The following is a 23,539-nucleotide window of genomic DNA, read 5'->3' as shown; positions in this document are numbered from 1 at the left end:
CAACGTTGCTCTTGCTTTTCCTCCGGCTCCCCACATATCTGAAAAAGGACTTTTTGTTGTCCTTGATGCTTGAAGCTAGTTGGTGTTCAGTTGCAGCCTTGGCTTTCCTGGTTTGCTCCCTGCTTTCCTTCTCTCTTCCCTCCTTCCTCCCAACCAGTTTCTCTCTGATGACAGTGCTTAATTTATATCTCAAGTTTCAAATTTCAGCCATGTTTGTTGTAACTAAATTATAAAAATAGTTTTTTATGGAGAAAAGTAAATCTGTACTCAAGATGGAAAGAAAGGTGTTGATCAGAGTTTCAGTAACCCACCCTCCCGCCCTATGTTGTCATAGTTCAAGCTTTCTGAACTTTTGTGTAAGAGTTCATGCTTCAGAAAGCCACAAGAGTATGAAATCAGAATTTTATAATTTAAAGCATATGACAGCCTGAGTTATAACTGTCACTATTAGTGACCACTGTAGAATAAAAAAAGAATTAAAATATGATGTGCTAGGTTGTTGACATAGGAAACGTGCTGTAGTGTGACACATAATTGCATGAAAACATAATTTCTCTGGGAATCCTGTTCACTAGGATTTGCCAAATGCATAATTCAGTATCATAGCTATTAAGAAAACAGAAAATAATTGTCACTAAAAAGGTTGCATTAATTTCTGCATTCATTCCCTAGTTTGATCTTTGGGTTACATGCACTGTTTCATAGCATAACAGCCCACTCTGTTAGTCAGTGGCCACCTCTTGTGCTCTGGCTCTGTGGAGTTCAGTTGTATCTTTTTTTTAGAGAGATCTCTGATAACCAGGGATCCTGATTTTTCCTGATTTAAAAAAAAATGCAAATGCTCTGATTAAACCCCCCCCAAAATGCATCATTAAAATGACATGCCACTAACACACGCACACACCCACACAAACACAATTTTTTATTGATATATGTCTCATTTTAAAGCAATTTGGAAGCCTACCAGTGCCTCAGGTATTCTAGTAAAATAAATTCAAAGTACCTATACATTTTGGTATTTGATTTTAGGTTTTTTATCATGGAAAATCTGAGCTCCCTTTGCCCCCTTAACTCACCAGGACCCAGATCCAGGCCCCTCACTCCCAAGATACAGTCCCCAAGCCATGTTGGTGTTCCTCACTCCCCACCCACAGCCCCTTGGCCGTGGTGGTGCCCTGTTGGTACCCCTGCCCCCGCTATCCTGCTGAAGCGGGCCCCCAGCTGCCAGGGGCATGGGGCCAGGGACCCAGATCCACAGCCCCCTGCAGCAATGCCTGAACCCCTGGCTGCTGCCCATGGGTGGCTGCTGCAGCCTGAGCAGGGAACCCAGCTCCCCCTCTCCTGCAGGTAGCAAAGCCAGAGTGGAGCCCGTGGGGGGAGGGGCGGTAGGAGCTTTCTGGCCCGGCCCCACTCTGCCCTGCCACGTGCCAGGTGCTGCCTGCCAGGCCATGGAGGCCCCAAGAGAGGGTAGCAGGACAGGGAGCCCGAGCCCAGAGCATGTAGCCTGTACCCACCCCCGCACACATGTCTGGCGGGGCATGTGCCCTCTCTGCCCCCACCAGGAGTACACACAGTGGTAGGGAGCAACCCTTGCAGCCCCCAGATGAGCTGCCCTCAGCCCTCTCCCACCAGCATAGGAGCTGGTCTCTAGGCTGCCTGGTGGTCATATGCATGGTGCCCCCTGCCTGATTGCCCCTTCCCCCCACCTCTAACCTTGCAGACTGGACCTTTGCCAGCCTGCAGAGAGCTCTGTACAAAAGAGCAAAATCCATGCATTTCTCTGTTAAAAATAAAACCCTGTATTTTTCTCCAGTAAAAGGGAAAATCTACAGGGGGGTTATATTTTTCTGTGGGAAATGGAAAACCCTGATTTCTGCTTATAACAGCCAGGGTGTTGTAATTTATTACCCCCAAAATAGTCCAAAAGTTCCTATCAGACAAAAGCCTTCAGTGGGAAGAACGTGTTCTTTTGAGACTGATCTCTTGAGCCAGTAAAGATCTGTACTTCTTTGAAGACAGGATTTGCCAGTCAGTGAGGTTTTCCTGGGCTTGTCTTCCTGTTGAGCACCTGAAATGGCTATGTAAGATCCAGCAGAAGAGCAAAATTCAGTGTCACTACAATATGTCCCTCATTTTCAGCCTAAATATGGCGTAATCAAATGGTTAAGTGGAACTCGCTGTCGCTGGGCACAGATCATTTCAGTGAAGCATTGGCCAGGCTTTCCTATCCCAGCTGTTGCATGTTGCAACTACTTGTCCTACAACTACTGGTATACCTGAGCTTAAATACTAATTCTGTTATACTTTATTTTTTAAATTATGCTAATGTCCATAATGCCGTCTATTAAGCCTTGTCCTAAGTCACTGAATTTAGCCATGGCTTGGATATACAAAAATTGCTTGAAAGTTCCATTTTTGTCAAGGTATTACTTCAACAAAGGATGTCAGCTGCAAGACCCTTGTTCAGGCAAGGATGAAAGATTATGGTCTGAGTTGTATGCTTAATTGGATTTCTCTCACTTCTTCATTCTAGCTGCCAATTTGGTTTCTCTTTTATTCTCCTCCCTTCTTTTTTCTTAGCAGCCAAAAGCAGTTTAATCACTGATGGTCAATCCTACTCCTCCAAAATATAATGCCATTTGTGCTGCGCAAGTGTGATAGGAGTCATGGTATAATTATTACAGTTTCTCTGCTCCCCTAGAAATAGATTCAAGCTCTGATCTATTCTCCCTGTACCCTCCCAGGAATTCATGTGCTGACACAAGAGGAGTAAAGCTTTTTGAATTTTGATCTGTGTTGTAAGGGCTACAAAAGATATGGGTCTAAGAATGAAAGGTAGGAGCTACCTTAGAAAGAAAGCTGGTGCTAAGGTCATTTATTGCAAGCAGAGCATGCATTTGGCTTCAGATTTTTTTTGTTCTGGGGAAATTTTAATTGCTGTTTTTATTTATTAAGAGTATTTTATGTATAATATAAAAGCAGAACAACACACTCTTTACTAAGTTTGTTTGCCAGCAGTATCTTATGCTTTTTCACTGAAAGGCAAGGAAAATCAGTTTCAGTGTTGTCTATTGTTTATTAAAATGCTGAGAAAAATTGAGCTAGGCGTTTTACAGAACTTAAAAGGGAACCCTACTTTGAAAAGCATGCAGTCTCAAAGTAAACGTAACGCAACGAGTGATAAAACAGGAAGATTGTGGCTGGAAAAGCTGGGAGGGCATAAAATATAAATAAAATCCTCTCATTGCTTATATTTGCCATCTATATATTTTGGTGTTGGTTTTCTTGTTATTGTAGTTGGTATACCTTGCAAGAAGGTGGGAAGATGCATAAGAGTGAAGGAGGAAAAAGAAAGAAAAGATGGAGTGATGGAGTGGATGGTAAAGTGCAAGCAAGTACATGAGGCAAGGAACAAGAATGGAAGTAGCAGATGCGTTCTTATATTGACAGAGTGCTGAGGACTTAACAAAACGTAATCAGATTGACTGGCCAGTTTGTGGCAAAATCAAAAAGATTAGATCAGTTTCTGATAGTGGCAGTAACTTGGGGAGTATATGCAAAGCATTCTAGAGTTCTTTCAGTGCAGGTAACCTGTGCTGGTGATGTTAGATGTTTCTGAGGTTGACTTCATGTCTGCTCTAATTGCCTACGTTAGGGGCGAGAGATTAATGCATGGCCCTCAGGCTCCTCACTGGCTGCCAATACCCACTATTGCTCCTGCCACTATGGCAGCAACAGTGTCTGATCTCTCCTTCCTGCTTATAGTTTCAACTTCATGGCCCTGTTTCTAGAGGTGGAGAAATGTTGTGGGAGGGGCCTGGGGAGCCTGCTGTCGTGGGAGGTGAGAGGGGGGAGTTATGTTTTTTCAAATCATTGCAGCCTCAGTTGTTGTCAAGAACCTTTTAAACTTCAAAGGTACACTTACAAGTTAACTTGTGGTGGCACAAAGATACCACAAACCCAAATACTTTGGACATGTTAAGTAATAGGCTTTAATTTATAGCTTCAGTTATTTCTATGGGTAATGGGTCAGTCCATGACACTTGCACTGATTTGTTGCAGGACCTTTGGCCAGTAGGCTATATATATTTATGTTACATTACTGTTTGAATGATTGCTTTTTTCAGAAGTTCTATTTTGGCAAAGAGGACGAGTCTTAGAAAGATTGATCTCTGAGACCGTTTCTTTTTCTTTTTCACTAAGGAAGTTGGATAAGCCCTCTTCAGAAAATTTGTATCATACCAAAAAAACCCAACCCCAATCCTAAAAGTTTGCCATTGCACAAAAATGGGTACTGTACCTGTCACTGTAACAGTGGTATTCTCATGTAAAATCTTGCCTCAAAATTATGTTCTTTCATCACGTTACTTTTTAATTGACTAAACAGAGCGATTCCTATGATAAGGTTGCCTTGTACAGCAGTGTCTATGGAGAAAAGTCTTCTATTCAAACAGTTTTTTCATTCATTTCAAAATTTGATATACACAATTTTGGTGTTCACAAGTTTAAGTTACAGTAGCAAATAGTCATTGGTAAGTGCTTTCCTTGAACATTTTAATTGATGAGAAAGTATACCTAGTACTGAATTCGATACTTTGCAAATGCATCTGAAGTCTTTCATTAGCTGCTGACTGAAAGAGCTGGTAATATTGGGTCAGGTTTGTTGGTAAGGGCAATAATTCTGTTCAGGTGTTATTGTGCAACTGTGACCTTGCTTGGTCTTGTATGATTTGACTTCTTGACTCATGTCTGCTTTTCTTGGATCTTCTAACAGATGCCACCTCAGTATGGTCAGCAAGGTGTAAGTGGCTACTGCCAACAGGGCCAACAGCCATATTACAACCAGCAGCCACAGCCTCAGCATCTGCCACCCCAGGCACAGTATCTGTCACAGGCCCAGCAGAGGTACCAGACACAGCAGGTAAGCATATTCAAACCCTGCTCACAGTTGCCCTAACACTCTTAAAAAAAAAACAAACAAAAAAAACCAGTTGCCCTAACACTCTTTTAAAAAAAAAAAAAAAGGATAATGTTTGGAGGATGGAATATTTTTCTCAATGGTTACTATTTATTTTTTTAACCTATTCTAGAACTTAAAACTAGGACATTCTGTTTTTAGAAAGTCTTGGTGTTTATGTAGTGCTGTCAAAGTTTTGCGTTCATTTGATCACCCCATCCTCTTTCAAGAGGTAACAGATTTCATCCTTGATTTAATATATAAATGAGGAGAGGAAGGCAAAAGACGAACATGTCTCTTGTTTTCGAATTCTTTGCAAGTCATGCTCTGATACCTCCTGCATCTGATAGGATTTATTTTGGATTTTTTAGAAAAAGACCTTGTTGAGCTGCTGTTTCAAGGGAGCTGGTGGGGAGAGAACAAACATTTCAAACAACACATTATTTTCTTCATTCAGTATGTCTGGTCAGCTGTGCTAAATAACCCTAATTCCATGACAGACTGTTTTGTGTTTATTTCTAGCTGTGCTACCCAAGCTAAATATTTCTCTTCATCAGTGCTGCTACAGATATGAGGGCATTTGTTTGCCTAAGTTTTTTTAAAAAATAAAAAAGATGATCTTGTTAACAAGTAAGGTCTAAAGTAATAAAGGATGGCTCAACATGATAGAACCTGAGGAATTCCTGTGTGATGTATTGTGTAATGATAGACCTCAGTTCCCTTCATTTAATGTAAATCAACATGTAAGCTGAGTTCTACATACTTTCCCACAATGTTAGCCACAGAAGTGCAGCCTAGAAAGAAAGGAACAAGAGAGGCAAATTAAACCAAAATATATTCAATATCCTTGGGAAGCTAAAAGAACGTTGCTCCTGAAGACTAGATGTAGTATTATTGCTTTCTGCCACTGACTGGTGAACTTCCCATCAGGCAGCATTCATAGTATTTGGGGCTATTCTTGGTATGAAGCATAAACCTTTGCCTGGGAAAAAAAATGCTAAGTGACTCTGTAGGCCCCATGCTAGCGCTGTCCTTAGTCAGGTTTTAAAATGACAATATAACACTTCTACTGATTTATTATCATTAGATGAAGAAATCCTAGCATGTACAAAAGTTCCATTGTGAATTAACCTTTTCTTATTCCGATACTGTATAGTATATGAAATACAGTTCTCAAGCTTACCAGTGATGGTGTTTAAAACACCTGACCCTTCCATCTTTTGAGTTATTTTAAACCTATGTAACATTTCATCAAGGGGATGTTAACATCTAAAGAAGTTATTCCTTTAGACATGAGTAGTTGAAGCTTGTGGTTTGGGAACTGAAGCTCCAGAGTCCTGTCTCCATTGGTAACCTGCGGTAAAGATATTTCAGAGTTATAAGTAGCATAATATGCAAAGATTAATACTGGCAAAAAAGTCAGGAGCTGTATTTTCACTTTTCCTGATGAATTGGAGATTTGTAACTTATAGTGTAACTTCAAAGTGTAGCAATCTTGAAAATAAGTAAAATATAGGTCTATTTTCAGTTAGATTTTAGCAACAGGGATAAATATCTCAGTATTTAATTTTTAGAATGTAGAATGGTTTAGAAGGGGTACAGAATTCATAGGATTAGGTACAGTGGGAAAAGCTAGTTTCACTGGTTTGTAGTTTAAAAAATTCTGTATTATAAGCTTTAGTTTCTCTTTTCCCATTTTACCTTAAAAATCTACCACTTCCTGCTCTATAATTCTGGCTAATGGGAAACAGGATAAAAACAGAACAAACTGTCAATTATCCCTTATCCTGTTTAGTCTTATGCTTCTTTTGACCCTGGAAGTGTGTAGATTTCACCTGTTTTATCTACCCTTCCCCATTACCTTTTTTACATTGTATCCATTTTTATTGAAATGGAATTGGCATAAGCAAGCACTTCTTTTTGGACTGGCCATATCCTTAGAGACTTCTCAAAGATGATAGTTGTCCCCTGTACTTACACTGAGCCCAAGAAGAACAGGCTGGGGCAGTCATTACTAGGGTTTTTCTGAGGAAAATACTTGGGTCAGGAACTGAAGGAAATTTCTATTATATTTATTTACATGTGTAGAGCCTAACAGCCCTGCCCATAGATTGAGACCATGTTACATTAGCTGCTGTCCAAACATTGAGCAGAAGTATGGTTCCTGCTAGCAAGAGCTTACCATCTAAATAAGATGAGACAATAGATAGATTCATACCTACTGGGGGAGGCGCAAAGAAACAATGAGTATTGGCAAGCATAATGGCCATCTCAGCATACCACAAGCTTGAATAAACGAACTCCATTTTCAGTATAGAAGCTGTTTTATCTAGGAACTAAATTGGTAGAACTTGAGCAGAATTAGACAATGCAAGGTACAACAGCTGGGATCTAAGCTGCCAAGTTTTTGAGAAGTTTGTTGTACTTGTTCTCATGTCAACACTCCAGCTATCCCCGGTGTAACAGGAGAAGCTGATGTTTCAGAAATTTCCAGACATCTAATGTTGCTTCACTCTATCAAGCTTATCCTCCAGTGATAGCTGAATGACAAGAACCTGCCAGGGAATACCATTTTCATTGTCCCTAACTAGACTTTCATGGTCTGGATTTTCTGTCTTCTGGACTCTAAGGGTCTCTGCCTAAGAAAGATTTTTTGTTCTGTACAAATGTTCTCACATTCCAAGTCCACCTGTTCTAGATAGATAAGCAGCTGATTGAAGAGGTGTATTTAGTAACAAAGAAGTTCTAGATTCTTTGAAATGTTGCTACACTACTGTGGTAGTCTCATTATGGAGTTTGAAGGCAGATTGCATGATTATTGGAAAAAAAGAGGGAAATTCTTTGCCACATGCATTTTCTAGATCACTGCTGGACATGGTGTTTCTAAGCCATATCCAGCAGGCCACTTCAAAAGTTGTTCTCTCCTTCCTAATTGGTTCCACTAACGTTGGATGGCAAAGAGAGATTAGGTCTCCCATGTCTTATGTATCAGCCAAGACCCGATTTCTAGTTTAAAACTGAAAGTTCATGTTGAAATTGAAAAGTTTTTAAAACTGAAATCAAATAATAGTAAGTATTCTATTTAAGTACATGGCTTTGGGGTGGAAAAAATGTATAGCTTTACCTAGTGTAAGGACTTATCCAATTTTAGTTTAAGCAAAGCACGGCACCATCAATACTATGGTACCATCAGCCCCAAAGTGGGTTAGTTCCCCTCATTTTCAAGGTTTCTAATTGTCAATTCCAGAGCTGCTTTTGAAAGTCTTAAAATGATGGGAGCTAGTCAGTGTTGGGGTTACTAGCAGAAGCCTTAAAAATGAGGGGAGATGGCAGCTCTGAAGCTAATTTGCTGCCCTCAATTTCAAAGTTCCTAATAACAGACTTTTGACAGTTGCTTCCCTTCCATCATTTTTGAGCCATAAACTGTTGCACATTAATTTGCACACTTAACTGATAAGTGGATAATTGATGTATTGTTTATGTAACCATTGGATGGGGGATGGGGGGGATCAGGACTATTCTAACTTTATTATGCAGCTAAACAAATAATGTATTTATATTGGGTGGAATACATTGTGCTTCAAAAGATCTGTTGAGGTTTGGAAACTAAAAAGCTCCTAATATTCAGGCGTAAGTCATAAAAATGCTTTGTTTGTCTCTACTCATGAGCAGGAGTGATTTTTTTTTTTTCTTCCCAGAGAGCACAGTTTGTCATAAAGGGCACGAAGGAAGATTAAGGCCCCTGTGGTGAGGAAGAGGAGTGGGGCTGGGGCAAATGCTGTCAGGTTGGGATGGGGCGGATGTGGCACGGAGCTGCGGCTTGTCTGGGGGGAGCGGATCCTGCTTCTGTGCACTGAGTAGCTGGGAGCTGCTGATCTGGTGGTTCCCCACTTTCCCAGTGACTCCCACTGCTCGTCTGGGAGGATGGGGGGAGGAGGGATATGGCAGGGTGGGTTAGGGCTGTGCTAAGCTCTTCCTGTGGGGGCTGTGCTGGGAAGGGACTATGGTGAATTTGTGGCTGCAGCGCTGCCCCACCGGGAAGAGCTTGACTCAGCCCTAGCCCCAGCCTGCCCTGCACAGATCCAGGGGCACATGCCCCCCCCGCCCTCTTGGATGAGCAGCAGGAGTCACCCCCCTGGACGAGCTGCGGCTTCATCCCATGCCCGCCCCACCCTGTCTGGGCAGGCCCTGCCCCAGCCCACCTGCCCCCCCCCATGATCCTTTCCTTCTCTCTGCTCCTTCCCACCACATCAGATTTACTAGCTTGAGGCAGCTCTCCACAGTGCTTGGCTGTGTTCCTTGTTGCCTGCGTCTTGCACTGTGGCTGTGTGCGTGCACAGGCCATTCATTGGCCAAATTATTGACTGATCACTGATGTAGTAAATTTTCTTTATATCGGTGCCTCCCCCTCCCCCTCCTGGCACATGAGCCAGGTGGGGGGGCACTCGCCTGTCCCTTCCTTTGGTGGGGAGAAGGGCCCTCCCCCTTAGCTTCCCCGAGAACAGCGCGGCACTGGCCAGTCCTTCTGTACATGGGCAGTTTAAAAAAGGCCTGGCAATGGTAGAAGTCGCGTTAGGGACCTAGCTCCGGAACGAGACATGTCGGTGTAAGCCCATTGCACCCCAGGACCCCTGACAAGCCCCAGCCTGCCCGCAGGTAAGCAGGGTTCTGTGGTGGGAGGGAAGTAGCCAGCTGGGAGCAGGCTGAGTGGAGGCAGGGAGGGTCATACCCCCCTCCCCCCCACAGCTCCTACTTTGCCCAGCCCCTCAGGGAGCCACGTGACCGGAGCCTCACAAACAGGCATGCTTCTGGGCCTGGTGCACGATTTAGGGTGGGAGTTTGTGCAGGAGGGTGAGCGGGAGGGCCAGAGGTCCTGCCTTTGAACCCCCTCAGGTAGACAGTTGCAGTTGTAGCAGAGCGGCATGATGCAGATGGGCACGTGCCTCAACCTGAGGGCCCCCTCAGGGTCTGCTGCCTCCCCCTCTGGCACCTCAGCGACCTCCACCTAGAGAAAGCCCGTGGTTCCAGGCTCCATGCAGATGGAGCCTCTGGCTCTCGACTGCGGGGGCTGCCTGTCACTTTTTCAGGTCGTGGGAGACTCTATCTGAAGGGGGACTGAGGGAGTAATCTGCTGCTCTGATCCCTTAGCCCGGGAAGTCTGCTGCTTCCTGGGAGCCCATATCTGAGACATTGCAGAGAAGATCCCTGAGCTCCTCCGGCCTACTGACCCTATGCTCCTTATCCATGTGGGCACAAATGACATGGCTCAGAGCGCTCCCAGTCAGGCCAGGAAGCACTGCAGGGATTTGAGAGTGGAGCTTAAGGGGCTAGGGGTGCAGGTAGTGTTTTCACTGATCCTCCCAGTTTTGGGTTATGGGCTGAGAGAAAGGAGGATTGAGGTAGTAAATCAAAGACTGAGGTACTGGTGTCATCAGGAAGGGTTTGGCTTCCATGACCACAGCCACTCTAGTCAGAGAGGCAGTGAGCTGCTGGGAAGGGACAACGTCCACCTCTCCCTGCTGGGGAGGAGGCTCTTCTCAGCCGGACTGGCTGACCTGCTCCACCGGGCTTTAAGCTAAGCCCACCAGGGGATGGGGGGACTACCGCCACTGCTAGCCCACTGAGCAACCCTTGCAAAGCCAGCAGGCCAAGGCACTTAAGGGAGCCCACCCCTGCCCCAGCGCTGGTACAATCTGTGGGCAAGGCAAGAGCCCCCAATGGGACACTTGCTTGCCTGTACACAAATGCCAGTAGCTTGGGAAATAAACAGGAGGAACTTGTCCTCCTGCTTAACACAAATAACTGTGATGTCATTGGGATAATGGAGACCTGGTGGGACTTCACCCAAGACTGGACCACTAGTATAGATGGCTATACCCTGTACAGGAGGGATCAAGTGGACAAAAGGGGCAAGAGTGTAGCTCTCTATATCAAGGAAAGCTATGTGTCCCTGCAAGCTGAGATTGGTGCCCAGGGTGTATGACTGGAGACCCTCTGGGTTAAAATTCATGGGGAGCATGGCACAGGGGACACAATGGTGAGAGTCTACTATAGACCTCCAGCCCAGGATTAAGACCTTGACTAGGAGTTCTCCAGGGAATTGGCTGAGGCCGCATGCTCCCAGTGCATGGTTGTCATGGGAGACTTCAACTACCCAGACATCTCATGGGAAGAGCACTCAGTCAAATCCGAGCAGTTGCAAAGCTTTCTTTTGTGCATGGATGAGCTGCATCTGAAACAAGAAGTTGATGGGCTGGCGAGAGGTAAAGCGCTGCTTGACCTGGTTCTGGCAACATGGGACGACCTCATCAGTGACCTAATGATTATCAGGAAGCTGGGTGACAGTGACCACACCATCTGCTGTAAAGCTGGCAAGTCAGTCAGCAATTCAGAAGTCCTTGACTTCAGGAAAGCTGACTTGAACAAGCTCAGGAGGCTTGTCAGGGAGGCCCTAAAGGGCCACAACCCAAAGGGGAGGGGAGTTCAGGATGAGTGGCTACTCCTTGAAGGAGCGATCCTGGATGTGCAAGCAAAGTCCATCCTGTCTCAGAGGAAAGGCAGGAAAAGGGCATAGCAGCCCCCTTGGCTCTCCAGGGAAGTAGTGGATCTCCTGCATCTAAAAAGAAAGACCTACAAAAGATGGAGGATTGGATTTACCTCCAAGGAGGATTACTCTGCACTGGTCCTGACTTGCAGGGAGTGAACCAGGAAAGGCAGGGCTGCGACGGAACTCCAATTAGCTACAAGTATCAAGGACAATAAGAAGTCCTTTTTTAGGTATGTGGGGAGCTGGAAGAAAAGCAAGGTCAACATTGGACCCCTGCTAAACCAGATGGGACACCTGACACCCAGGAAAAAGCCAACTTGCTAAATAGGTACTTTGCGTCGGTCTTTCACCAGTCCCATGGGACACCCCTGCCCATTACGGGACAGGGAGGCCTGGGTGAGGGGGATTCCTTACCCCCCATCAATGCTGATCTAGTGAAGGAACACCTTGAGAGGCTGCACACCTTCAAGTCAGCCAGCCCTGACAGTTTACACCCCAGGGTACTCAAGGAGCTGGCAAGCATCATAGCTCAGCCACTGGCATGGACCTTCGAGAACTCCTGGTGCTCTGGTGAAGTGCTTGAAGACTGGAAGAAGGCCAGCGTGGTGCATATCTTCAGGAAAGGGAGGAAAGTGGATCCGGCAAACTATAGGCCCATCGTCCTGACTTCTATCCCGGGGAAGGTCTTAGGAAAGATTACCAAAGAGGCCATCCTTAACAGACTGGCTGATGGCATCATCCTGAAGGATAGCCAGCATGGGTTTGTTGTGGGTAGGTCTTGCTTGACCAATCTTATTTCTTTGACCTGTCATGAGGACGAGGGAGAAGAGGAGATTGATATCGTATATCTTGACTTCAGAAAAGCCTTGATCTGGTATCCCATGATCACCTCTTAGCAAAACTGGCCTCGGCCTCACCACAATCCGCTGGCTGGGGAATTGGCTCCGTGGTCGGACCCAGAGGGTGATGGTTGATAGAAATTAATCATCGTGGTGCCCTGTGACCAGTGGGGTCCCACAAGGCTCTGTTTTTGGGCCTATACTATTTAACATTTTCATTAATGATGTGGACATTGGTATCAGAAGTGGACTGGCCAAGTTCAATGACACCAGACTCTGGGGTAAAGTGTCCACACCTGAGGACAGGAGGGTGATCCAGGCTGACCTTGACAGGCTCAGGAAATGGGCAGATGAGAACTTGATGGTGTTTAACACTGAAAAATGCAAGATTCTCCACCTTGGGAAGAAAAACGTGCAGCATCCTTATAGGCTTAGCAGTGCTATGCTGGCTAACACTACGGACGAAAGGGACTTGTGGGTCATGATTGACCATAAGATGAGTGTGAGCCTTCAATGTGATACTGCTGCTAGTAAAGCAAAATGCTGGCTTGCATCCACAGATGCTTCTCAAGCAAATCCCAGGACATCATTCTCCCATTGTACTTTGCCTTGGTGAGGCTGCAGGTGGAGTACTGCATCCAGTTTTGGGCTCCATAATTCAAAAAGGATGTGGAAAAGCTTGAGAGAGTGCACAGGAGAGCCACGTGCATGATCAGAGGTCAGGAAAAACAGACCTTATGAAGAGAGGATAAGAGCTATGGGAGTCTTCAGCCTGGAAAAGCGCAGGCTCAGGGGTGATCTGGTGGCTACCTATAAGTTTATCGGGTGCTTACCAATCTGGGGGAATGACTGTTCACCAGAGCGCCCCAAGGGATGACAAGGTCAAATGGTCACAAACTCCTCCATGACCGTTTCAGGCGGACATAAGGAAGAATTTCTTTACTGTCTGAGCCCCCAAGGTCTGGAACAGTCTGCCAGCGGAGGTGGTTCAAGCACCTACTTTGAACACTTTCAAGACACATCTGGATGTTATCTTGCTGGGATCCTATGATCCCTGCTGACTTCCTGCCCCTGGGGCAGGGGGCTGGACTCGATGATCTTCTGAGGTCCCTTCCAGCCCTAATGTCTATGAAATCTATGAAACCACACCCAAGGATGCTAAAAGAACTGGCCAGTGTCATTGTGTGACCAATGGCAAAGTTATCTGAAGACTTGTGGCATTTGGGAGAGGTCCCAGAAGATTGGAGGAAGGCCAACATGGTGCCTATGTTTAAGAAAGGGAGAAAGGAGGACCTGGGGAACTACAGGCCAGTCAGTTTGACTTGAAACCCTGGTAAAATCGTGGAGAAAATTATCAAAATTATCATGACAAACAGGCTAGCAGAAGGCAGTATTTTGAAGGATAATCAACATGGCTTTGTTACAGGCAGGTCGTGCCAGACCAACCTAATTTCCTTCTATTATCAAGTTACTTGCAAAATGAGGTTTATGTCATATATCTGAAAGGCCTTTGACCTGGTGTCCAATGAAGTCCATGAAAAAATGGGGAAAATGTGGCCTCAGCTACTTTATGGTCTGTTGGCTAGGTAATTGGCTCCATGGTAGGACCCAGAGAATTGATTGACGGAACTGAGTCATTATAGCGGAGGGTGGCCAGTGGCATCCCTCAGGGTTCAGTACTCGGACCAATGCTTTTCAACATGTTCATTAAATATTTGTATCCGGGTATAAAAAGTGAACTAGCAAAGTTCGCTGACAACACCAGTCTGTGGGGGAGCATGGTCATGCTTGAAGACAGGCTGGAAATACAGGCCAACATGGAAAGGCTCACGAGGTCGGTGGGTGTCAACCTGATGTTGTTTAATATGGAGAAATGTAAAGTATTCCATCTGGGGGGAAATAATCCAAAACACAGTTGCAGGCTTGACAATGCTATGCTTGCTAGCACCACATCTGAATGAAACCTGGGTGTCGTGATAGATAACAAAATGAACATGAACCACCAATGCGATGCTGTAGCTGGGAGAGCTAATCAAACACTGGCATGCATCTACCGAGGCATCTCGAGCAAAGCTAAGGACGTCATCCTCCCTTTCTACTTAGCCTTGGTGAGATTCCAGCTGGAGTTTTGCATCCAGTTCTGGATGCCGCACTTCAAGAGAAATGTAGAGAAGTTTGAGAGTCCAAAGCAGGCCCATGCATCTGATTAAAGGCCTAGAGACCAGGTCATATGAAGAGAGGCTGAAAGACTTGGGACTGTTCAGCCTGGAGATGAGAAGACTCAGAGGGGACTTGATGGCAGCCTATAAATATATGAAAGGTGTACACTGGGGCCTGGAGGAGCATCTGTTCTTCAAGGCCCCTCAGGGGAGGACAAGAAATAATGGGCCCAAGCTGATTGAGGATCACTTCAGCCTCAACATAAGGAAAAACTTATTTACAAGTCAAGTGCCGAGGTTTGGAACAGGCTCCTCCCAGGGGTGGTACAATCATTCACCCTGGTGATCCTCAAAAAGCGTCTTGATGCCCATCTTGCTGGTGTCATCTGATCCCAGCAGCCTTTCCTGGCCAAGTGCGGGGGCGTGGGTTGAACCTGATGATCTGTAAAGGTCCCTTCCAGCCCCTAATAACTGTGAAACTATGAAAATCCCTCTTGCCTGATATTAAAGCATACCTAAAATGAAGGGCATCCCCCAGTCCCAAGACATCTCCCATTGAACTCCATTTTCTATTGTGACTTGCGTAGGACTGAAACTTCAGATGGATAATATTCCTCCACTTACTGGTTTACTAGAAACATGACCAGTTTGTAATGCCAATCAGCACTTGTGTATATAACTGATCTTTAGGGATCCTGGTTTTCTCAGATTTAAAAAAAATCCAGAGTTTTCATTTAAAAAAGAAAAAAGGAACCCCAAATCCACAGTTTTCCATCATTTAAATGAAAGCACCACTAATGTATCTATATCTGTATATCCCTGCTGATCTACCACCGTATTGTATCATTGCCACCATACATATGCTGCCTGTTTTTGGAGATATGGCATGTGGCGGCAGAAGGCTTTTTATTTGGTTGGGTTTTTTCCTGCACTGCTTCCCTAAATGATAGAAACTAAGAAAATGGTAACCCTCTTCTTTTGTTGTCACTCGGTTAGGATGGGGGTGTTTTCTAGCTTTGCTATATCAGCTAGGTACGTGCCTGTTCATAGTCCTAACCAATGTAGGTGTGCTGGCAGAATTTTGCAGCATGCTTCCAACTTCAGTAAGAAGTAGATGGAAATGTTTTTTTTTAAGCTGTGTGAAGGGTAAATAAACCTGTTTCTGTTATTGTATTATCTGCAATTGAAAAAGATGTGTAAGAGAAGAAGAGAGAATTAAGAAAAAGTATTTCCTGTTAGAATGGTTGGGTATTGTTGTCATTTTCCCATACCGATTTCCTTTCTTCTTTCCCTTTTTGATGTTAATGTATTTGTTTTGGAGATTCTGAAACTGAAAAGGTAGATGAAGCTAGGGCTTATTCTGGCTAGGTGATGAATTTTTCCCCACTCTTTCTTCCTTGTAGGTAGAATCCTGCAGTGTTATGCAATAGTATTTTATTGCCAGAAAGGGCAGAGAAGAAAATAGACAAGAAATTTCAGATAAATGTTTTGGTTTTTTTTCTTTTACCTCTTTTAGTCAGAATATAGCTGAGCTTCTGTACTTGGGTTTAGCACTTAATGTTATGCTTTTCAGTCAGCTCTCTTCTTCACTTCTCACGTATTGTTGAGGTGTGAAACCATTGCTCCTTTGCTAAGACATTGATTCACTCATATGCAACACGCTATGTCATCAATAGAACTAAAGGGTAAAATAATCTGGAGAACTGTCTCCGACAGTCTGGTAACTGCACTCCTCCTGCATAAGAAAAGGGGGGTGGAATTTACTTGAACAGTAGAAGTACAAGTTATTTAAATTTGTGTTAAATTGATTGTGTGTGTGAGGGGGAGGAGCTAAGTGGGTGGGTACATGAGGGGTGGTTGACAGCAATATAGCACAGCTTGCTGTATAAAGAAATAGTGCGAGACATCAGCAGTCGCCCCCGTTCATTTCAGGTGTCTACTGTGTAAAAACCATTAAAAGGAAGTGCTTTGTTTTAACCAAGTTTATTGCAGCTAACAGATTCATTGATCATTAGATATTGCCAGTTGGCACATGGGATGCCTTTTATTTTACCTTTTAGTGCTTTATTTTTTTTAAATGGAATATGCTACACCAATACAATCGTTGCCTTTGGCACTGTTTTTCATTTTGAAATGGCATATAAATGAATAAATGCTTCAGTTGCTTTTGCAGCTTTAAACCTTTTTGCAATGAGTAAAAGTGATATTTTGCTCAAGAATGTCATGTAATTGCTAGCTTAAACTGACATCATTAAACATTATTTTGGTAAGGTAGTGAGATGTATATTTTGGATTATTATGTTTTCTAGCTAGATTCTGAAACAGACTTGTTTATGTATTTTCCTGTTTATGTAATATGTGTATACAAAAAAGATCCTGTCTTTGTTTGAGATGTATTATTTTTAGGATTTGGGGGTGACAACATTTGCTTGACAGATGAAATGGAGCCATTAGCTAATAATGGACTCAGCCTTAGTTGAATGAAAACAGTATTTTATTTTTCACTTGTTAGTATTACATTGATGCCATTTGGGGTTTTTAATTTTAAATAGGTATTGAGGATTTTTTGTGTGCGTTTCTAGAACAGAGTAGGAGTAAACTGATCTTTTCTCTCCTACTGCAGCACTGGTAGTTTAAGAAAAAAGTGTGGCAGGTCTTTGAGGCAGGCTGTTTGTATGCAGCATTCAGGCAAGGTTCTCTGTCTGTCTGTCTCCCCTAAAAGGCTGCATATGCATTTTGAGGTTTGCGGCCATAGTTACTATGATTCTACCCAATGCCTTAATGAGACAGTCCAGTTATTCAGCATTTAGGGCTAGAGATGCACCAAAACATCAGTCCATAAAGTATCGGCACTGATAAAAGGAAAATTAACATTATCTGCAATCACCTTCTTTTGGCTGATGTGGCCGATAATGTTGCCAATTAATGCTGTGAGCATGAGCGCAGCTGCAGCATGCCTGGGGCCAGTCCAGCATCGTGTAGAGCAGCATCTGGCTGGTAAGTCTGTTGAGGGGGGAAGAGGTGGGGGAGAGGGAACGGGCATGGTGGGAGCAGATTCAGGTTCCCAGGGTGATGGGGAGAGTGGAGCTGGGATAGGGCAGGAGCAGGCGCTGCACAGCCAGGGTGGGACAGTGGATGGAGTTGCAAGTGGCTCGTCCGGGGGGCGTGGGGAGGGAGAAGTGGCGCTCTCACTGCTGCACATACCCATGGGGGAGCATGTACCCCCCAGATCTGTGCATGGGCTGAGGACGCTCTCGGGCCTGGGGTGGCACTGGGCTCTTCCCAGCGGGGGAGCTGGGCTTAGAGCCGTGCTTGGGCCTGGCAGTGGTCCTGGGAGGGGAGGGCTACAGGGTAGGCTGTAGCCACCCCAAAATTCTCCATTCCTCCCCCTCCCCTCCCATAGCCGTCCTCCAAAGCATCGCACTGCCTGCCTGGAGTGTGGCCTTGGCACTGCCTCTGGCCCCAGCGTGCAGCAGCAGCCCACCCTCACCTTATGCACAGATCTGGGAGGCACAATGCCCACCATGCCTCCCCCTGGGGGTGTGTGCAGGGGCAGGAGCCACCCCTCCTCCCTGTGCCTCCCAGATGAGCCTCTCATGGCTTGGTCCCCTGCCCCAGTCTGGCTGGGAAGCACCAGCCCCACTTTCTCCCTTACCTTGAGGGCCTCGATCTGCCCCACATTGCCCTTCCCCTCTTCCCCGTCCCCCTCAACAGACTTACCAGCTCGGCACTGCTCTCTAAGCTGCTGGGCTGTATATCAGCAATCAGGTCAGTACTGACCATTGGTATTGGTCAAAAAAAGTCTTTATCGGTGCACCCCTAAGTAGGGCTATGTTTATCAATAAAAGGGAACAGGTTGGTAAAATCTGATTATATTAATTTTTTTTAATAAAATATTTAAAATCTAAACAAAACTTAATTATTTTTCCCCATATACTGTAAATACTCTTTAGTGTGTTGTTTGTTTTTTAATGCAAAGTTTGAAGCATTCTACACATAAAACCAGTGGATCAGATTTGTTGGGTCACTATAGATGTCTTGTAAATGTACATTTTTATTTAAGTGGGCACCCATATAGGGGGAGTAGTTTATTTACAGCATTTGCCAAAACAATACAATAAAATGAGCAATGAAAACTATATATGATAAAATAACAGTGTTTACATACTATATTTACCCAAATCCAAGATAGCTTTTTATTTAAGATGACACCCCAATAATTAGATTCAATACATGGACAACTATACATTTATTATAATTTTCAATGTTTAGAATCTAATTAGTGGAAGGTTGTCTTAAAGTTGCAGCAGTGGGAGGTGAGAAGCCAGACCCCTGCCACATGCTCCCTGCTTCATGTATGTGCGTGCACGTGTGTCCCGCCCTGTTCCTGCTTCCAGATGCTGTGACCCTTGCCGTTGCCCTTGCCCTGTATGCAGGTGGTAGGGGAAGGCACAGGCATGGGGGACAAGGGGCGGAGAGGCAGGTTCCCCGTCCCCACCATGTTTTCCTCTGATTTATCCCCTGGCTGTGTCCCCCTCCCTCCACCTCCCTCCCTGTCCCATTCCTGCCTGGGGCAGGTGGCAGCTCAGCTCTGGCTTTGGCCCTGAGGCTGGGGTCAAAGCCAGAGCTGAGCTGCTGCCTGCCCCAGGCTGGTACTCCAATCCAGGACTTAGGTTCTTCCACCTCATGCTGACTGGGGGGAAACTCCTTGTCTTAGATTCAAGTAAATATGGTCATTTTTAATTATGGAATATAACTGTAAATGCAACATACAAAATACAGCTCAGCAATCTGTCTAAAATGTGAAAAACCCTATATTAATAACTGTAAGAGCTTAGGGAACATGGATTAGAAATTTTTGTTTTTAAATGTAATTAATTTACCATTGCTCCTTTTGCTGTACTTTTATTCAATAGGTTTAACTGCATTAATATTACATGCTCATGTATGTGTGTTTGTAAATATTCAACCTACATGTTAAGGATGGCATGATGGAAGGTTTTTATTGCTGTGAGTTAGGATTGGTTGTATTGTTCACAAGCATTTAAAGCCAGGAATGATTTATGAAAAAACATTTATGCCCTGCCATCATGTACCTCGTTTTGTCCGGCTGTCTATCTTTCCACTGGTGCAGAATTTCCAGGGTTATGCAGAATTGGGTCAAAGTTGTTGCGGAGTATGTGGGACCTGGCATATAACACATGTAGCACCTTGTGATTTAAAATGATCATAAAATATTCTTAGCCTATTGCCCTTTACTCTCTGTATATGGAGACATCCATGTGTGCATAAATTTATCAGTTATAAGATGTGTGGTGGTTCTTGGTATTGCAAGCTACAAAGCTTCTGTGGTTTCACCAACCCAGGAAGTACCAAAGTCCTGTCTAACTGCAATGTTGGAAGTGTATTATCGATGTTGTGAAATGCTAAGGTTATTTTTAACATTTTAGAAGGAAATGCAATTTATTTTTCTTCTTTAAAAGTAGGAGAAGCAGTAGCTACTTTAAACTGTTCATCCAGAGATGTGAAGCACTAAAAAAACCCAAAAACAACTTTTTGCTTTTACTGTGTGTTTGTTGGTTGGCTTTTGCAAACCAGCACTTCTGATGCTTAGCAAGCAAACAGCTATACAACAGCTGAGTGGCGCTGTTAAAAGTTCTCACTCAGATGTGCATATTGCTGCCAACCTTTTCAGTTTGACTTCTGTGGAAACTGGAACTGGAGCCAGAGAAATACAGCAAGAAGAACTGCATAAAAGCATTTTGATACCTTGATCTTGCTATTGCTAGTCCATGTTTCTACAGTAGACAAGCAACAGTAAGTTAAGGTAACAAAACAGTGAATGTATTGATATTATAGCAGAAGTCTGATTGGTTTCAGTGGGGCATTTCACCCAGTGATCTGTGTATTTGTTATGGGTCTAATTTTTGTTGGTTCCACAGAAATAGGGCTGGAAAAGCCACAAGTAGCCAGTATCTCAGAAAGAGTGTTGTCATTTTGTCAGGTTGGCTTTCTGTTTTCTGACTACCAAAGTGCTTTAAAAAAAATTGACCATGGACATTTAGGAGTCACACTTGTGACATGCATGTAAAATTAAAGTAGATTCTCTTTGTCTCGCTCTTTAATTTCAAGGAAGGCAGATTTATGATGCAGTTTAAACTCATGCAATGTTTTTAGATACTTACCCAGCTGCAGCCTTCTCCAAGTCAGTAAGACTGTTGCTTTTGTAAAGTGTTATAGTGTGGAGAACTTCTGAATTACCAAAAAAAAATATTAAGCATCTGTCTGGTTATTCCACTAATTAGAATGGCGTAATCAGATCTGGCCATTTCAGTAATACGATTCTTCCAATTCTACTAGATCTTGCCCTAGTACTGGAAAAAGCTGACTTACTGTCTACTGAGGGAATAGTATGTTTATACAGCACATTTCAGTATATCCTGTCTATGGTTTGTATTGTTTCAGCGTCTGTGTTAAACTCCCATTTTTTTCTTCAGTGAGTTATGTCTGTGTTGTAACATCATAGCAGGTGCTAGCTTGTCAGACTCGGTGGGCTATCTTCCAGAATGAAGTAACCTAAAGGGATAGATGCAGGAAGAAATGTAAGTGAGGAGACTCCTGCAAATTCAAACCTGAACACCAGGAAAGGAATGTGGTGGTGATATGGACTAGCAGATGCATCTGTGGAGGTATGAGGCACGGATGTAGCTACTTTTTTTTTTTATGGCCAGAGAAGCCTTTCTTGGCCCTAAATCATGAAGGGATATCTCTGAATCACAGCAAATAGGAAATTACTGTGTATACCAGTATGCCACCAAAATTGAGCTGTAGGTGTTTTCCTTTTGTGCGTGTATTCTGGGTAGTCAAACCAGGCTGGGTAGTGGGGTAGTCAGATAAGGCTGATCAGAACACAATGAGGATTGGTTTGGCAATGACTCTTGGAAATTCTTATCCTAGTCATTTTGTTTTCTTCTGTACCATTTTCATGATAGCCTTTAGTTAACATTAGTAACAGAGTCTGTCTTTGTGCATGTTTGTACACTGGCTAGTACAGTGGGGTCCTAGTCTTGAGTAGGTTTTTTGGGTGCTAGTGAAATACTACATCAGCATTGTCAATCACAGTTTTCATTATCTCACTGAGTCTGGCAGTAAGCTAACTCCAGATGTTTCTTCCAATGTTACGACTCTTTCTGCTGTGATTTGTTTTTTTTTCTCCCCTGCAGAAACCAATTCTTCTAAGAATGTCCTTTCAGGTTTTGTCTTTCATCTTCTTCTTGGTTTTTCCCTGGACCTCTTTCCCTCGGTGTACATCTTTGCCATTCAGTGCAACATGCCCTCCTATACATTCCAATAACTTTGCTTCCCTGAGGACATTTCTGTTCCACACCCCACATAACACTTCTATTAAAGTACCTTGCAAGCTCTAACCTTGTCAGTTTTTCTCCAAGTCTTCCATCAATTGTAATAACTGAGCCAGGATATTTAAATCGGTTAACCACATTTAACGCTTCTATTAATTTAAGCTTTTTGGTTGTGGGGAACATAGTCTTCACTTCTTTGAAAGATGTAGGAGGGAATGGGAAAAGGAGTTCTTGCTTAGCCATATTGGACTCAACACACAACCCTGCTTCAAACCATTCTTCACAGTAACCTGTTCCTTGTTCCCACATCTTATTTGCGTGCAGCATGCATTAACTTTTTACATTCTCTGAAAACGTGTTGCATAAGCTAAATGTAAATAAAACAGCCCTAAACCTGGAGGCTGAAATAATAAAAATAATAATAAAAATAAAAGGCAGAATGGATTTGACCTTTCTTGGAGTGAGATTGTGTTGGATCAGAAAGAAACTGAATATGTGCAAAAATGATTACCTGATGCTTTCTTCTTTGTTCTTCTATAGACAGATAGTGATATGCAATTATTTTGTAGATTTGCTAGGCAATGAGTGACCTAACTCACTTGATGACAATTTCTCTACCTGCCAAGTCCTGAAGTGAGATGAGACCACTACAGTTGATCACTTTTACAGCCTGAAATTTATTTTTAGAATTTGTGAGTAAATAACCCTGAAAAAGTACATACAGAAGTATTTAAAATCTTTAAAAAATGTAGTATATTATACTTAAACCCTTGTTATGGATTTAAAAATGTGAAAATGTATCCATCTTAAATGATTAGAAACTGTGGAGAATGTATTTCTAAAAACTAAATGAAGTTCTCAGATCAGGTTCATGGTTGGCTTTGATCCACGAAGTGGTGGTGGTGTTGTTATAGAATTACTATTTTAAGTTTCTAAACTCTGGTTCCAAGTATTTAAAATCACAGAAGGTTAATTAAAACAGCTCTTTATTCTGCAACTGCTTGGGAATATTAACCTTGCAAAGCCTGTGTTCAATCACTGAAGTGATAGAACTGCATTTGCTTTATAAGAATTTCCTGCAAGAGCAAAGACAGGGCCATTTATAGTTCAGTGCCATTAATTGCTTAGCATTTAGATATTAGCACAGGAGTCTATTAATTAACTTGATAATAAAACTATTGGAATGTAGACTGATAAAAATGATTTTGTTTTAAAGGATATTAGCAATCAGGGATTCTTTCTGCCTGTCCTCAGCTGCACAATAGCATCAGTGGGTTTTTGAGTTTTTTTAAGAGCACAGTTAATACCTAGGAAGTAACTTTAGGTTAATTATTGGCATTCGAAGAATGGAGTAAACAAAGTAGTGAGTTTTTAGAGGTTGCCTGATCATTAGTAGTCCTTGCCTTCATGGTCATGATATACTTATCTGATTGCTGAACATAGCCTTAGTTGTCTGTAATTTCATTCAAGAGCAAGTATGTATAAATACATTACAGATCTTTAAAAAATCCTAATTAAATGAAATTAGAATAAGGAATACAGCATAAAGTTATAAACTATTAAGAGCATCAATAGATTGTCTTTATTTGTTGGCTTTTTTGAGTTAAACTTGGCATGGCTTGGCTCGGCCTGTTGGGTCTCAGCCTCCTCTTCCCCACCTCCACCCCCACCCCTGC

General features: G+C 43.4%; 1 protein-coding gene across 1 annotated transcript in view; it reads left to right on the top strand.

Moving 5' to 3' along the window:
- Positions 1-23,539, top strand: part of ARID1B (AT-rich interaction domain 1B) — a 447,671-nt gene that overhangs the window by 107,486 nt on the left and 316,646 nt on the right. The window contains exon 3 of the mRNA XM_019548627.1: positions 4,775-4,921. Coding sequence (XP_019404172.1) covers positions 4,775-4,921 — 147 coding nt within the window. The remainder of the gene's footprint in view (positions 1-4,774; positions 4,922-23,539) is intronic.

Source organism: Crocodylus porosus, unplaced genomic scaffold (assembly GCF_001723895.1).
Source record: "Crocodylus porosus isolate Cpor-Errol unplaced genomic scaffold, CroPor_comp1, whole genome shotgun sequence".
Lineage (NCBI taxonomy): Eukaryota > Metazoa > Chordata > Crocodylia > Crocodylidae > Crocodylus > Crocodylus porosus.
This window is presented reverse-complemented; position numbering and strand designations above follow the sequence as displayed.